Source organism: Dromaius novaehollandiae, chromosome 17 (genome assembly GCF_036370855.1).
Source record: "Dromaius novaehollandiae isolate bDroNov1 chromosome 17, bDroNov1.hap1, whole genome shotgun sequence".
Classification (NCBI taxonomy): domain Eukaryota; kingdom Metazoa; phylum Chordata; class Aves; order Casuariiformes; family Dromaiidae; genus Dromaius; species Dromaius novaehollandiae.
Genome location: NC_088114.1, coordinates 11,725,002 through 11,740,551, shown reverse-complemented (window position 1 = coordinate 11,740,551; position 15,550 = coordinate 11,725,002). Strand labels below are relative to the sequence as shown.

Sequence of the window (15,550 nt, the reverse complement as noted above, 5' to 3'; positions counted from 1 at the left end):
GGCACCGCCATCCCGCCCCTTCCCAGAGCCCCTCCGGCTTCCCCAGCTCTTCCCCGCCGTGGCTTACACCACCACACAGTTTGCAGCTCAAAAAACATGTCCTGGCCAGCGAGCAGGCCAAAGAGAGGAGGCAACCCTTAAGCTTAAATTGCAGCTTTCTTTTAGTAGCGGCGTTCATTTAGGCCTTTTATTTCTACCCTGCCATTGATATCCATGTAATTTTACTTAATCTCTGTGGAAAATTCTATGCCTGTCATCAGATTGGATTAATATTACTCAATGAGTTAACGGAGAAAGTATTGGTAAGGGACTAAATGAGAGACAAAGATCAAAAATTCATAAAAGTATTACCCTTGAGCAGTACAAGGTCTGACATGAACATCTCTTGTGCAAGGTGGAAACTACAGACAGCTGTGGGCTCTGGGCAAAACATGCTGCTTTGGAGTACTAACAGACGGGCCAGTTATTAATTGTAAGGTTTCACTGACAGAGGTTTTGCTTTACTTCAGTTTTTCCTTCAACAACTTCATGACTTCTTAGCTGAGAGTTAGACTGGCTTTTTTAGAGGATGATAGCTTTACTATAGAAAAGATAAAAGAAGTAGGAAGATGTTTTGTTCTATAGAGACGAATGACAACGTCGGATTCTGATTTGTGTTGGCTGGAGGTGCACTCCTACAAACCATAAATTTGATAAAATCATGTCCATCCAACCAGTAATATTACCTCTAATTTGTAATATCACCTCAATACTCTTTTTTTGATTATTAACAAATTTCCAGGTTGATTCTTAGCTTGTTTTCCAGGTGGTTTTCTTTGCAAGATTCTGGGGAAACAGTGGAAACCCTGCACGGTCCCAAGTGCTTCTGTCCTAATGACAGTGACCACGTGGAAGTCCTCACTGTCTTACCAGATTGGGAGCCTCTCCTCTGGCAAAACGCTGATTATGGATTCATGTGCAAGAGAGCAGAATTTTGGAAATCTCAGACAGATACTTAGAAATGTCAAAAACACTTCATTCAGAGAACTGATATATGTATTCATACAGGGACCTTCATGACTGCAAATATGAGACAGTCAGGGGAATTTGGATAGCCTCCCTTTAGTGTGGGACAAATGCATGTTCATTCAAAAATATCACAAGGTACTTTGTGGCTAGTCAGGGGATCAGTGAATTTAATTATTATCACAGACTGTCTAATTAAGATTAAAGAAAGCAAAGTATGTAAGCTTTAGCTATACACTTTTTCTACTGTACTGCTTCTGTAATATGTATTTCTGCAATCCAATTAACCTAAGCCTGTAAAATACTCTGAAATACGTACAGAAGAAAATACAACACAGAAAAGAATGCACAAGATCTAGTCTTCCACGAAAGCTAGCGGTAAAGCAGTCTTTAATGTCAACACAGCAAAAATCGATCCTTAAGTTGTATTGCTATCAAAAATGTATGAAATTCTCCATTTTATTTTTGTGAACTAAAAATGGATGCATCCCCATATAAGGAAGAGATGGCGCTGCCTCACTCAAAGTTACTCAATAGTCCATCTAAGGATTTCTGTGTTACACTGATTACACTGCTGCCCTGCTCTGGGCCACAAAACCTATTTTTTCAGGGCTTTATAAGCTAAGGAAATGAATCTTGCAAGTTGTGCCTTAAAATTTTTGCTTAAAATTCTTCTTAAAAAAATTAATGGCAGCATACTACACAAGTCTGCACATTTTCTGTTCTTCTAGAGAGTTGTGAGAGATGCCTGCTTTGTGGTACCATGGACAATAAAACACACTACAGCCAAGTCATCTGAAGAATCCTTCTGTTTAGGGCAACCTGAAGACTGAAGACACTGAAGAGTGTAACTTCAGCTGTCCACACAAGTCCATTCCCAGCTCAAAATGCTGGATCCCAAACAGACAAGGAAGGAACTACAGAGAAGACTACTGTAAATCCCAACCACCTATACAAAAATATCGAGTATTACTCCAAGTTGGTAGGGACTGTGGTTTTACTCTGTTCCATTCCAAGAATTAGCTTAACAATTAAAAAACTCCAAAACAGGAAGATGAACACAGGCCATTCTTCTGTTCCCCTCCTTAAACTCTAGCACACAGAAGATCCAGTTCACAATATTCAAATTCCAGAAAGAACGATGTACTACTACTTTTGATAGTGAAATAGAATAGAAAAAAAAAATCATAATAAACAAACCTACAGTTGACTTTGATCTTTCAACCATCCTGTTTTGAATAAAATCAGAATCCAGCAAAAATGATAAGCCCATCATAAACCTGAAGATCCAGGCTCACAAATGCTTTATTTTATATTAATCAAAGTAATCAGAAGCATAAGGAGATTCTACTAACTGTGAAAACAAAGTAAAAAATTGCTTAATGTGTGGTCACATGAATCTTACAGTTAAAACTATCTTAAAAAAACAAAAGAAAACCTTACGAGAGAGACCACCACCATAGAATTTATATATAAATTCCCAGTCTAAATTTTTTTTGGTCTTCTTTGTTAGTTAAGCTGTGGATATTATTCCTGAATCTAAGTTTTATATTGAAAATGTTAAGAGATCATTAAGTGTAGTGTCATGCTCTGGTGATGTGCTATGTACATAATACTGACCGTCCATATGCATGTATTTTGTACATATAATTCATAGGCTTTTACTGAACCAGATGATGACAGTAACCTAGCTAGGAGCAAAAAAGATCATTCAGACAAATGGGGCAATTACACGGTAACTTCACACAATCAAAACTAATGGGAATAAAAGATGTAGTTACAGAATTTCCACTGCCCTTCTTAAAACAGCATGATCAGTTATTCCCAGTAAATACGCCTGAGCAGGTCTCAACTCATTAGTTTTTACAGTCTGCTCCACTCAGTTTTTAGCCGATGGAGTTATTAGGAGTGGGTGAAGGGATCCAGGACATAGCAAAAGGGATTTATTCTTCTTGGCACACTGCTTGCCAGTCTGAAGTGCTGGATTTAGCTGTCTGACTCAGGGCAATTATAAAGTACTCTTTCCAGTTCAGCAATTGCCTCCCACATCCTCATCACCCCAAGATTCAAAGGCAAGATGACTGACAGTAACTTGCAAAAAAGTTTACCTGCATTGTCAAAATGAAAAAGGAAAATCTCTCATGGTCAGATAAGTGGAAATCTGAATCACCTCAGAGATAGATACCCCTTAACTCCACGGCGTCAAAAGCCACCTCTACCTAAGCCAGGAACGCTGAAGTGTTGCCGAGAGGTGTACAGAATGTCCTAACATACCTTAGTCCTTCCCCCTATTTTCTTTTATAGTCTGTTAGACAGGCTTTGTCTCATTAAGAACTAGTGCTACAGCACCAAATACAAAGCATAATAAACAGACTATTGACCTTGAAGGGCAGCATTTTAAATGAAACGTTATTACCAAACCGTTGCTACTTGAAATACTTAGATATATTAGCTTACATGTTATGCCAGTATGTGTGCGTATATATTAAGTCTACATGTAATCGGTAATTTTTATGAGTGCATTATACCTGGTTTGACTGAACAGCTGCACAGTATTGACATTATATTATACCTGACATTAATCAACGCAGTCTGAATTAGAAAGTCTTTCACACAACAGTAATTATCAACACAACCACTGTTGTCTTCTTAGGAATGATGACGTAAAAGACACCTTGCCAGTACAGTCAGGCAGGCCCTGATGTCTCTGTTGTGAAGTACCTCATGGTTACTGGGTCCAAATCTGGCCTCAGTATCACAAGCCTTAAACGGCATAAATCAGTATATCTCAATCCAGGTAATGGATGATTAATATTATAAAAGCTACAGATAGAATGATATGGCAGTGAATTCATACTGTCTTTCTGAACCAAAACTCATAACCTCATCTTGCAAATGTAGCAGAGGACATTTCACCTGAAATAGTATTTAAAACAGCTGTAATGCATACCATGATACTGGAATTCTTCAAATATTTTTAAAAATTACTCCACAATACAAGTCAACTGCCACATTCAGTCAGTGAGTACACTGTGGATCAGCTAGCGAATTGTACCTGTTTGCCAAGTACTCTAGCTTTATATTACTGATAGTACACCACAATGCTAGCAAATAATTGTTAAAAACCATTAAGGGCTCTGTTAATAGTGGACATAATAGATGATACAAACTTAGGAGAAACTAAGTCATACAAACAATATCCATGAGAAGCATCTTTGAGGATGAGCAAAGTATTTTTCATTCCATAACAAAAAAGTATATAAGTAAATATTTTTATTTCCTGGCAATCTGCTAGTTGAAGAATATCAGACCCACTCTACATACCGATCCATGACAACATAAGGTAAATGTTCAGTTTTCACAGAACTTGTTAATTACAGCAATGAACAACACCTTGCCATTTTGGAGGTAAAAATTTAACATCACAAAGGACGAAGACTGCTCTTCAAGACAGACAGACAAGGTGAATGTGAAACTAAAAGCACTGCCCAAACTGGCAATGAAATAACAACTTCTGAAAATTCACCCTCACTTTCCTGCACGTTTATTCAATGCAAAAAAAAATGCAGCTATGTACAAATTTGCTGTGATAACAGAATAAAATAAAGAGAAATAGCCTCTATAGAGTAAGCAGAATTTTAGAGGGGAGAAGAAAACAGAATGTGTAGCCAAACAAAATGCTGATTTTCAAAAGGATGTTAAAAAAAAAAAAAAAGAAAGCCCGATGACTATTTTTACTAATCGCCGAACAGCAAAATCGGTAATAGAGTAACATGGGAGAAAACAGCTTGCATATGGAAAGCTTGTTGTTCGATGCACTATGGAGACCTGCCAACCTTCTGCTTTCCTGGCCAACCATGAATTTTGGCCATCAGTCTAAATTCTTCACAGAGATTCCTGGCACTGGCACATAAATGCTGAATTTTCCAGCATGGTTGCATGTATTTTAAAATTAATCTCAGCTTTCTAAAATTTACCAGTAGTCTCATTTGCCCCAATAGCAACTCAACCTGATCTAATTTATCTACTTTATATACATATATATATATATATATATATATATATATATTGGGCTTGTTAGCAGGATATCTAACTATTGTTCTAGCTCTGGTGATTGCTGCAGTAGCTGCCTTTTGTGTTTTAAATTTGTTTAGGAGTAAAACTCCCACTAAAGATATATCAGTGTATCACTGTGTCAAAGATATCACAGGTATTTGACGTTGCTCTATGAAAGAACTTAAACTAGCGGTCTAAAAAAGAAAATTATGACCACATGACAGCATGCACTGTACATATATATATTAGTGGGATTTTTTTTTTTTAATGCTGCTGAGCAGCTGTTTATCATGCAGCAGAAATAAATTAAAAAGGACAGTAAAACCCAACAGTCCTAGTTGAATCTGATAACTACTGGCCTCAAATCAGCAAGAGTCAAGTTTGTTGAGTTCCAAGAGGAGAGAGATTTAGACAACACTGTGTGTTTCATACAGAAAAACATCACAAATCACTAAGTTTATGTTTATATGTAGAGAGAGATACAAAGAGCAAAGGAAAGACATCATCAAGAGAAAAGGAATTGAAGAAAATATTTTGCAAGTAGTTCCTCAGGCAAGGACATGCTATTTGAACCAATGAATTGAAAACAGCAGCTTTTCTTTTTGAATGTTGATACACAATCATTTGTCAGCAAGGGTAATGACAGATTGCGAGAATCCACAGCTCCTCTTAATGATTAGCTCCATGAAGAAATTAACAACTGTCACATACAAACAGCATAAGAATGTTTCAAAACAAGCTTTCTTAAAAAAATGGTCATATTTTTCTGGATAATCACTGTACAGCCAAATGAAATATTCAACACCTTACGCTTGATTGCTAATACACATTGCTGCTCAGTTTGAAGCAGTACTGTTAATAAGTTTTCTATTACGGGTACTAAGTGGTATGATTTGCTTCCATTCCCTTCCCTTCCAGTATTAGGATACAGAGTGGAACTTCAGCTCATAAAAGCTTTGATGTAGGTTAGGAAGAGAATTCAGGAAGCAATGCATTGCAGCATGTGACATGACACAAGACTTCCAAGTACGAAATTTGTGGGTTCAAACCTTCATTATCACAATTAGTCAAATAATTGATGAATTTGGACTTACAATTCATACACATTTTACTAACTGATATTTCAGAAAGACAAAGGATTAGCATAGCAGAAGTATGAAAGTCATACTTCCTGTAGATCAAGTTCTATAACATCCACATGCAGCAGATTTTACCAGACTCCTGCAGTGATATCCATCTACCATTTTCATAAGGAGAATGCAGTATGTGTGCATTACAAATACTGCTTAGTTATGTGGGAGATAATCCTCTTTGCAACACTGTTACCATCTTGGAACATAAAATAAACATGCTCAATCAAAAAAAAGAAAGGAATGATTTTAAATCAGAAGAATGTTAATTAATAGCAGAAGGCCTCTGAAATTAATTCTACTGTGCAGAACATGCAAGAATCATGCAGGAAGAAGAAAGTTATTTTATTTTCACTTCAAATATGCACTTATTCTATTACAGTGACCAAGACACTGTTATGCCTTGTTTAAACCAATACCACAGGTTGTGTGCAAGAGGATCTCTGACTGACTTTGATTCAGTGATCTCTAAACAGCAAATAATTTTGTCATACTTAAGGAGATGAAAATGCAAAGTGAAGGATCAGGAGACAAAAAAAATGCAGTATCCCACTTTGGAGTATTTCAAGCTGTATTTCTGTTGAGCCTTATTTCTTATTTCAACCACTGTGTAGAAATAGTTAGGATTTTATATCTAAACAGTCATCAGGTGGCTACACTAATCCTGTGCACAGTATTACAGAAAGCACTTATTCCTAGGAGATGAAGAGAATGCACGTAGGTGTTAAAAACTTGGGCCTTCCCCAATGGTATGATGGGAGGTAGATATTTAATAATTCTATTTTCACGGTGGCTTTATATTAGCTTCTTTTTCTGGATTGCTCCAGAATAGTCCTTTCAAAACAACCTGAAATCCTTTCAGAGTTCTGTGAAAATACTGCTGATTGACTAGAAAGCATGATTTTTGAGGAACCATTTTATTTCCTTATGATTAAAATGCACTACCCTAAACTACACAGTAATGTGAGATCTCATGAATGAAGCAAGAAATCTAGTGCTTTTGCCATAGACCTACAGAAACATCAAATCTTACATTTTAAAGCACCCACTCTTACCTTATGTGTGTTCATACAATGAACACACATACAAAATTAAGCATGCAATTTTGTTTGTGTGTTGTTTAAAAAATGGGCCCAATGCATTAATTGTCTCTATGCTCTGGCACAAGGGAAACTTTCATTCTATAGATGAAGACCTAAGATACCCAGAAAGCATATCTGCGTCACCTGATGTGTTTTTACATCAATACTGATGAATTTCTGCTTTCAAGTCACTTTTCAGTCCACTTACTCGTTAAAAGAAATAATTACTGTCATTTTTACGAGAATATAATTATTTATATGACATACCTAAAAGCCATTTCTTTGCTGAATGGCAAAAAAACCCCTTAGTTCAATAATAAAGAAAGGAATTTCCCACTCATCTGGCCTCACACACATGAATCATAAATGATCTAGGAGCAGCAGACTCCCCAAAGCATAGTTTCAATCCAGACTGGATCGAACAACTTATATCTGCTGCATTTTAATACTGAGACTCCTGAAACAACACAAATGGCAATATGGTTTACTTACTCAGGCAATAAACCAATAGCCAGCCAGCTGTTGTATCAGCAGTTTGTCTCACCTTGTGTGTTTTGCTGTATGTGTAGAGATAAGCCAATCTGTAGAGGCTCTTGTAGTGCTGGGGAAAGCGGCTGAGACACAAACAGAAGGAGGCAATACACTGCTCCGTCAGGAACTTTCGCTGCTCCTCAAGGTCTGCTGGAAGACACTGAGGAAATTCAGATGCATCTCCACAAGGTTCAGGTTTCTTTTTGCACTCCCACTGGGAAGGCTGTGGGATTGCAGCTTTGATGGGATTGCCAGAAGCAGACTGAGGATCCAGCAGAACTTTTTGGCCAGCAGGCTCAGCAGAATGGTAAGATTCTGAGTTCTCCAGAAGCTCTTCTGACTTTCCTGCAACTGGAACATTAACAGTAGACTGCATGACAAAAATGATATAAACAAATGGTAACCCTTTTCTTCATTAAAATATACACAGAATTATCTCAGTGCTTTCTGAAAAAATTACTACTACTCTTGGTGTTTAATATAGAAGTCATCTTCAGCTCATTAACAGAGCCATGCACACACTGATCTCTTTGTCATCTTTATTTGGGACTTTTCCCTGAGCAATAGTAGTAAGTCAGCCTACCTTACCCAGTGCAGGATTTATACAGTGTTGGAAGGGAATGGGGGGGGGGGGGTGTCAAAAGAAAAAATTAAATTCAAAAACATACACTGGAAAGAAAGAAGGAAGGAACAGAAAAATAAAGTTATCCCAACAAGTGGAATTTGTTATTTTTAACAATCCATCTAGAAGAACACAATTTCAGAATATGATTTAGGCTCAGAAAAAATGATCAGCAGCAGCTAATCTGGCCTTCTGGATATTACAGAACCTCCAGTTGCACCCAAATATTTTTGCAGTGAACTCGGTAATCATAGTTCAATCGACCCCTCTTTTCTTGAAGGATATCAAATCTCACATTAGAAAACATTTGTCACAGTGGAAACTTTCTCATTTAATGCTAGCTAGTCCTTACTGCTGAAAATATGCACAAGACATGCAGTTTACATTTTTTTAGCTTTGATTTTTTTGTCACAGAATTTTACTGTCTTCTTTGATAAAGAACCACTTGCATTAGACCTTATCTCCCAGTGGGCTAGAGGCCACTAAACAAGGATTAACTTGCTCTTTAGCTTTTTCTCTGATAAAGCTGAACTTCAAGTCAAGAATGTTTTCCAGGCCAGAAATTTTTCAAAAATTGCTTGAAGAAGTCTATCCACCATCATTTTACTGTACAGAGAGCATTATAGTACGAAGATTCAATTATTTCCTAAAATAATTTTTTCAAGTACCTTATATATGACAAATCTGTAGGCCTTTACTCTATAAAGAGGTTGCTTTGCTTTTGGATTTTGTTATCATTTAATTATGCCTTAGACAATTCAAACAAGTGGAAAATTTTTTAGCGGCTCATGTAGCACAGGTAACGAAAGCATGTACAAATATTTTCCATTTAATACATATACAATGCACATAATGAATTAAAAAACCATACAGGTATCATTTAAGCTTTTTAAGCTTTAATAAACCCTGACATTTGATAATATTTGTAGTTAAGTCAGGAAGGCACTTTTCAGATACAACATTTGTTCTAATAAATATCAATAATGCAAAAATGCATTCAGCAATTTTCCAGACATACAGCTGATGGCAATAGCACAACTCACTGCAAGTCTGAAGAAGAGCCATGTTTTTGATTCAACTCCCAAAAGGTTACTAGAATTAATGATAGTATAAGCATAATTTTATAAATTTAGGGACTCGTACCTACGTCACTATACATACACAAACATATCACCACAGATTTCCTTAACTCAGGCAAGACTGAAGTAAAATATTCTTAAAAATAAGCTACAAAAGTTTTTATATATGCAACATTAATAAAAAATAATTAGCAGGCACTTGTTCACAGTGAGATCAGTGAAATGAATCATGGCTATTCATATACCATGCTTTACATATCTATGAAATTGGAAGAGACTAAAACATAGTCTGAACTGGCAGAAAAGACTTATCAGCCCACATTTCAAAGGACACACAATCCAGAAGCATGGGCAAAATTAACACATCAGTCTTGTTTTCCATATCTCTTTCCCTAATGAAGTCCAGTCGCCCTGCTACCGCATCCAACTGTACAGCAGGGGGAGGAGAGATTTCAGCTAATGAATACTAGAAGGTCTAAAAAAATTTTTTTTGAAACAATTTTTCCAACGGAATATGGAACACTAAGGTATTTTATATGGAAAACTGTGGAAGAAAGCAACCCCACTTCTCTACTGAAATAAAGTATCCAGTGGAATAAAATATCTAATACCACTAGTTGTGCCCTTCTAGGTATTGAATGTCAGTCTGTTACTGGGCCAGAACAAAAAGGGCATCAATATCTAAGGACAGAAGGAAAGCCAATCAAACAGCTATCACAACAGCAATTTGTCACATAATTCTTCAGTTCATAAGGTTTTAAAATAAAGCAAATTGAGATGATGGCCATATGAACAATAAACAGTTCTAATTTCAAGCTACACACATACACACAGCAATAATACCTAGTTAAAATTCTCACTCACGGTGCAGCATCTCTCAATGCTTCTACATGCTGGAAGAAACATTTTAATTAAAATACACTAGCTGATTTTATGTATTAAAATGGTCATACTCTTTTCCTCTGTAGATCCCGGGGTCTCTTTGTTGGGTATCAGTGCATCAGGACAGGAAGCAGAAATCCTCTTCTCTGTATAAGACTTCCTCAGGCTGTCTTGAGAACTGGCAGGCTCATTGAACATATCCTGTGTGGAACTGGAATCAGAGAGCACTGCTGCAGTGCTATCCTGACTCCTCTCTGCAAAACAGATAAAGAAGAAATGCACTATTTCATCCTCATCAAGCTGTTACTTGCATCTTGGTAACAGCAACATAGAATTGCAACCACTCTGCAAACCTCTTTCGAATGCAACACAGGATCCATAACCACCACCCATTCAGTTGTCCGAAAGGTATTTATTTTGTCTACTTCAATATATCAGGCTTACCTCACCCCTTTGAGCTACGAAATGAAAACCCCAAAGTCTTCTTTCATAAGGTATTATTGAACGTTACTGTATTAGCATGCCCCCTCCCAGCAGATTTCTTCCAAGAACACAATCCTGGAACTTGGTTCAATAAAAGCGATGCTCAACATTGACTAGCAGTTGAGGATGCAATATTTCAAATGTTCTATGGTCCTATCAACTTTTGCAGTTTTACTGTGCCATTTGCCTTGAAAAGCACCCTCTGTAATTTGTTGCGTCTGACACAATCAAAACCCATTTGGTAAGAGAAACCAGAGACAGCAATATTGGTAAAGACTACTTGTGAAGGAGAGAAAAAAAAAATCAATATCATTAAAGAGGATGAGACAGGATTGATCACTGATGCCATCTATCCTGCAAGTGTTAGATGCTGTTCATTAAGTGATCTGAAAGATGCTTTCATATGGCAAATAAACAACCCATCAAAGAACCCAGTCTAAGACAGACAGGAAAACTCAGACCTCAAGGCAGTAGAGAGAAGAATAAGAGAAGTGACTCAGCCTTGACACGTATACTTGGGTGGAGCAGCATTTGGTGGCCACTGATTACGTTACAGTCAGAACAAAGTTGTTAATCCGCTGATAGCTGTTTCAGTGCAAGACAGTTAGTTGTACAGGACTGTGACTATGGGGGATAATGTTTGTACCTCAGAATGAACAGGCAGGTTAAAATGTTTCGCCCATGTTTGAAACCAGCTTGATATAAGCAAGTCCTTATCTATCAGGGGTTGTCAGAGGCAAACCTACATGACCAAAAAAAGGAACTTAATATCTCCACTAGAAAGACAGAAAGATGCATACATATTTTTCCTACTGGGATGGAAAGCTGGCATTTTTCTGTAATATTGTGCCAGCAGAACTCAGCTTCCAAAACAAAATTCCCATACAGGCTATTCTCTCTAAATCTGTAGACCAAGAGTAATTTACGGTTTCTCATTAAGATACAGGAATAGCTTAACCAAGAGGCATGGTATAGTCACTGTCTAGGTAGTCCCAATGCAATCTTATTAATTAATTTGCTTGATATGATCAAGAAGCAAAATAAAAACAGCAAAGGCCCTTGCTTGAGATGAGCTGATAATTTAATTAAATCTCTTCCTTTCCGTCCACATTGCGTATGTTCAGGAGAGAGCTAAGGGCCTCCTACGAATTTCTTTTATCAAGATAAATCCCTCTGCTGACCTTCAGCTTGCAGATCAGGTTTTGTTTATCAAGATTCCAAAAAATTTAAACAAAGTCTTATGCAATTCTTAGGCTTTTTATTGACACGCAAAGAAAATATCCCCATCCAATAAAAAAACCTTAATAAAACTGTATCTTAAAAAAGAATGGGGGAATAGTATTTTTTCCTTACTTGAAGTTTTATGGTTGGTTAATGATGCCAAGTTTTATATAGAAAGTATGTAATTACAGAGAATGGGAAGAGAAGGATTCTGAAGAGAGGTCAATCAAGCTTTCAATGACTCATTTATAAAGCTTTAATAATATCCTGTGGCACCAATGGATACCACTGGACTCCCAAGTGTCATCAGAAACACACTGACAGTAGCTGCCTTGATTTTTAAGGAAGCATCTGCATGTGCTCCAAAGAGGGTGAATTACTCACCTAGAGAAGGGGAGGGAAAAAAAAAAGATTTAGAAACACCCAAATGTTGCTGTAAGCCTGGAGGTCAGTTCTGATGCGTAGGTAACGACAGATGAAGCATTAGAATGTAAATCAAGAACTGCTAGATCAATATGTGAGAGTTAGCATGTTACATTTCAAATGTATGCATGGCAGTGAAGTTTTTCCAGTAGGGGTAGCAAGTGTAAATACCTCCTTTCTATCGATAACTTGCTATTTTAACTTGAAATTTCTACTAAAACAGAGTGTATGTGTACGTATATATGCTCATTTTCCTTTTCTCTCAACACACCTACTGTATGAAAAAAATCTTGGCGATATTAATGTTGGGCTCCTTAAATCACTGAAAAGTAAGAGGTGTTGAGATTACTTGCTATTATTTTAGATACTTCTTGAATGCAGTAGATGCTTTCAAACCAACTGGGAATGATGAAAAACACTAGAGTACTTCAGGAATTAGCAGCAGCAATCATAGTAATTAGCAATAACTTCTCAGAGGTCACAGAGTAAGGTTCCAGGGACTGGAAAACAGAAAATATAGTACCTGTCTTTAAAAAAGATAAAAGGTCAAAAGGAGGGGACATGAAACTATTAGCCTGCTGGCTTCACTTCAATTTCCAGGAAAGCATTTGTACATAAATAAATAAATCTGTCTATGAGCACCTAAAAGATAACAAGATCAGTAACAGAAAACATGGATTTATCATAAACAAATCAGGTCAGACCAATGTTCAAACCATGGAACAGATCCTTCAAGAGGGGCAGAAGCGGCAGGTGCCATATAGTTTGACTTCTGACAAACTAATATTGAAGTCTCATAACCAAGATATGAGTATACAGAAATCTTATACAGACTATAAAGTGAAACTATTATTGATGGACAGCTGCACGCAGTATTAATTAATGGTTCACTGTTAGTATGAGAAAATGCATAAAGAGAGGTCCTGAAAGTTTCTGAGTCCAGCATGATTCAGTTTTTTCATTTGTATCTTGGATGACTGAATAGAGGGAACACTCACCAAAGGTGCGGATGACACAAAGCAGGGAGGGGGGCTACCAAAAATGTTGGCAGAGATTAGGATCGAAAATGATCTCAAACTGCAGATGTGGTCTTCAGAAACAGGACACAACACATGCAAGCAGAACTTACTGCATTTAGGTAAGAATAATCAACTGCACAAATACAGAACAGTGAGCAAATAAAGACAGCCATTTTACAGAAAAGACCATGTGTGTGTTTGCACACACATGAATTCACGTGTGCCTGTACAAAGTTAGTAATTCTCAAACTGAATGCGAGTCAAAATGTCATGCTATTACAAAAACATCCCAGCAAACTCTTACACTGGAATGTATAATCAGAAACTTCATATGAAAACATAAACGAGAGTCTTTCTACTCTACAAAGCACTAATAAAAGTTAAGCTTAATTACAGTGTCTGTATTTGGGACCCACTGTTTAAAAAAAAAAAAAAACAATACACCCAAAACACACTGATTTCCTAGCAAGAATTCAGACAAGAAGGAAAAAAAAAATCTAAGAGATCAATGACATGGTCTGTGAGGAAACACTGGGAGAACTGGCCTTGTTTAGCTTCAAAAAGATGAGGATATATTTCTAAATATCTAAAATTAACTGAAATAAAACTATAGTAATTGTTCTTCATATTGCCTGAGTATGCAGCAAGAGGCAACCTGTTTTAATTGCAGCAAAAAAGTTACTTTTTTTCCTAATCTCTAGTTTAACTGTTACATACAGCTAAAAATAGCATAGAGAAGGCACAGAATCACTGGAGGTTTTCAAGGACAAACAGCCGTCATTTAACTAAGAGTTTTCATCATTCATTGGTAGGTTATACAAGATGTACCTTCATACAACAAAAGAGCTCTGTCGACAATTAAATGCTGCAGTTCATGATGCTGAACTTAATGCAGCTGCACCAAGTCCTACCCTAACTCTGCTTTTAAAACATAGTTTATACACACTTCATACATGGCAGTACTATACTCTTATAGCCTAATTCACATATATATCTATATATTGCTTGTGTCTGTGTAGTATATATGTTTTACATTCATTATATGTATTATAAAGCTTTTGCTTCATCTGATAATAGTTGACTGTAGTTGAGAGGGGGATATGGATTAAATAACTGTTACTCAACTGACACCACAGACCACTGCAGCCTGCAAGACATGAGAAGTAACTGCTAGTTCCCAACTGCTGTTGATACCCGTCCCTTTGAAAAATGCTAATTCAAGGAGCACATTAGTGCTTTTTAATCATTACTGCTATAATTAAAGACAATTTAATGCGATTCAGTATAATTGAAGAAAATCAAAATGATTATTTTTAGTATTTTATTTACCTAAAGTATTTTCTCCATTCCTCCCATCTTCAAAAGCAATTTAGCAGACTTTTCTGAAAAGCTTAAGTGATCCCTCAATTAAAAGCAAGTCATTAACAAAGGACTAAATATTCTTTTGAGGTCCCTTCCAGTAAAGTCTCCTATTATTTCCAAAGTTAGCATAAGAAAATTGACACTGGCTATTAATGTGTCTCTGCACTAAGACTCAAGATTGTTATCCTTGGTGGAGATGAAGAAGGAAAAAGGACTATTAAATGGTGCCTAAACAAGAGCAACAAAATTCCTATTTAAAAAGTATGTCCTGATATCAGATTCTCTTTGGTATTACTATATTTTGCATTATTACTTTTTGTTACTTCATCCTAAATTCTGGAAAGATTTCAAACAACCTGACCAATTGAAATATCAATTTGATGTAAAGTTAGTACTTCATGCTTCTTTCTAAAGATTAAGAATACATTGCCCTGCAATGCCATTTTATTTTTAGTATTCATTCCTTATAACAGACATTTCAGTGATTTCTGTGTCAGACTGTCACCTAGTCTGTCAACACTTGAAACAGAGCAGTACTGGACAGAAGATATGAAAAGGTTACAACGAATAGAAGGGAGCTTTAGTTAGCTTTCCAAGAGATTAATAGCAAAACAACTATTAGATTTTGGTGGGGGGTGGGGGGGAAGTCATTGGG

The 15,550-nt window shown here is 36.6% G+C and overlaps 1 protein-coding gene across 5 annotated transcripts in view; it reads right to left on the bottom strand.

Moving 5' to 3' along the window:
- Window positions 1–15,550, bottom strand: part of CABIN1 (calcineurin binding protein 1) — a 129,410-nt gene that overhangs the window by 69,824 nt on the left and 44,036 nt on the right. For all 5 annotated transcript variants that reach the window (XM_064522186.1, XM_064522185.1, XM_064522189.1 and 2 more), the window contains 2 exons: window positions 10,459–10,641; window positions 7,818–8,155 (listed from right to left, as the gene is read on the bottom strand). In XM_064522186.1, coding sequence (XP_064378256.1) covers window positions 7,818–8,155; window positions 10,459–10,641 — 521 coding nt within the window. The remainder of the gene's footprint in view (window positions 1–7,817; window positions 8,156–10,458; window positions 10,642–15,550) is intronic.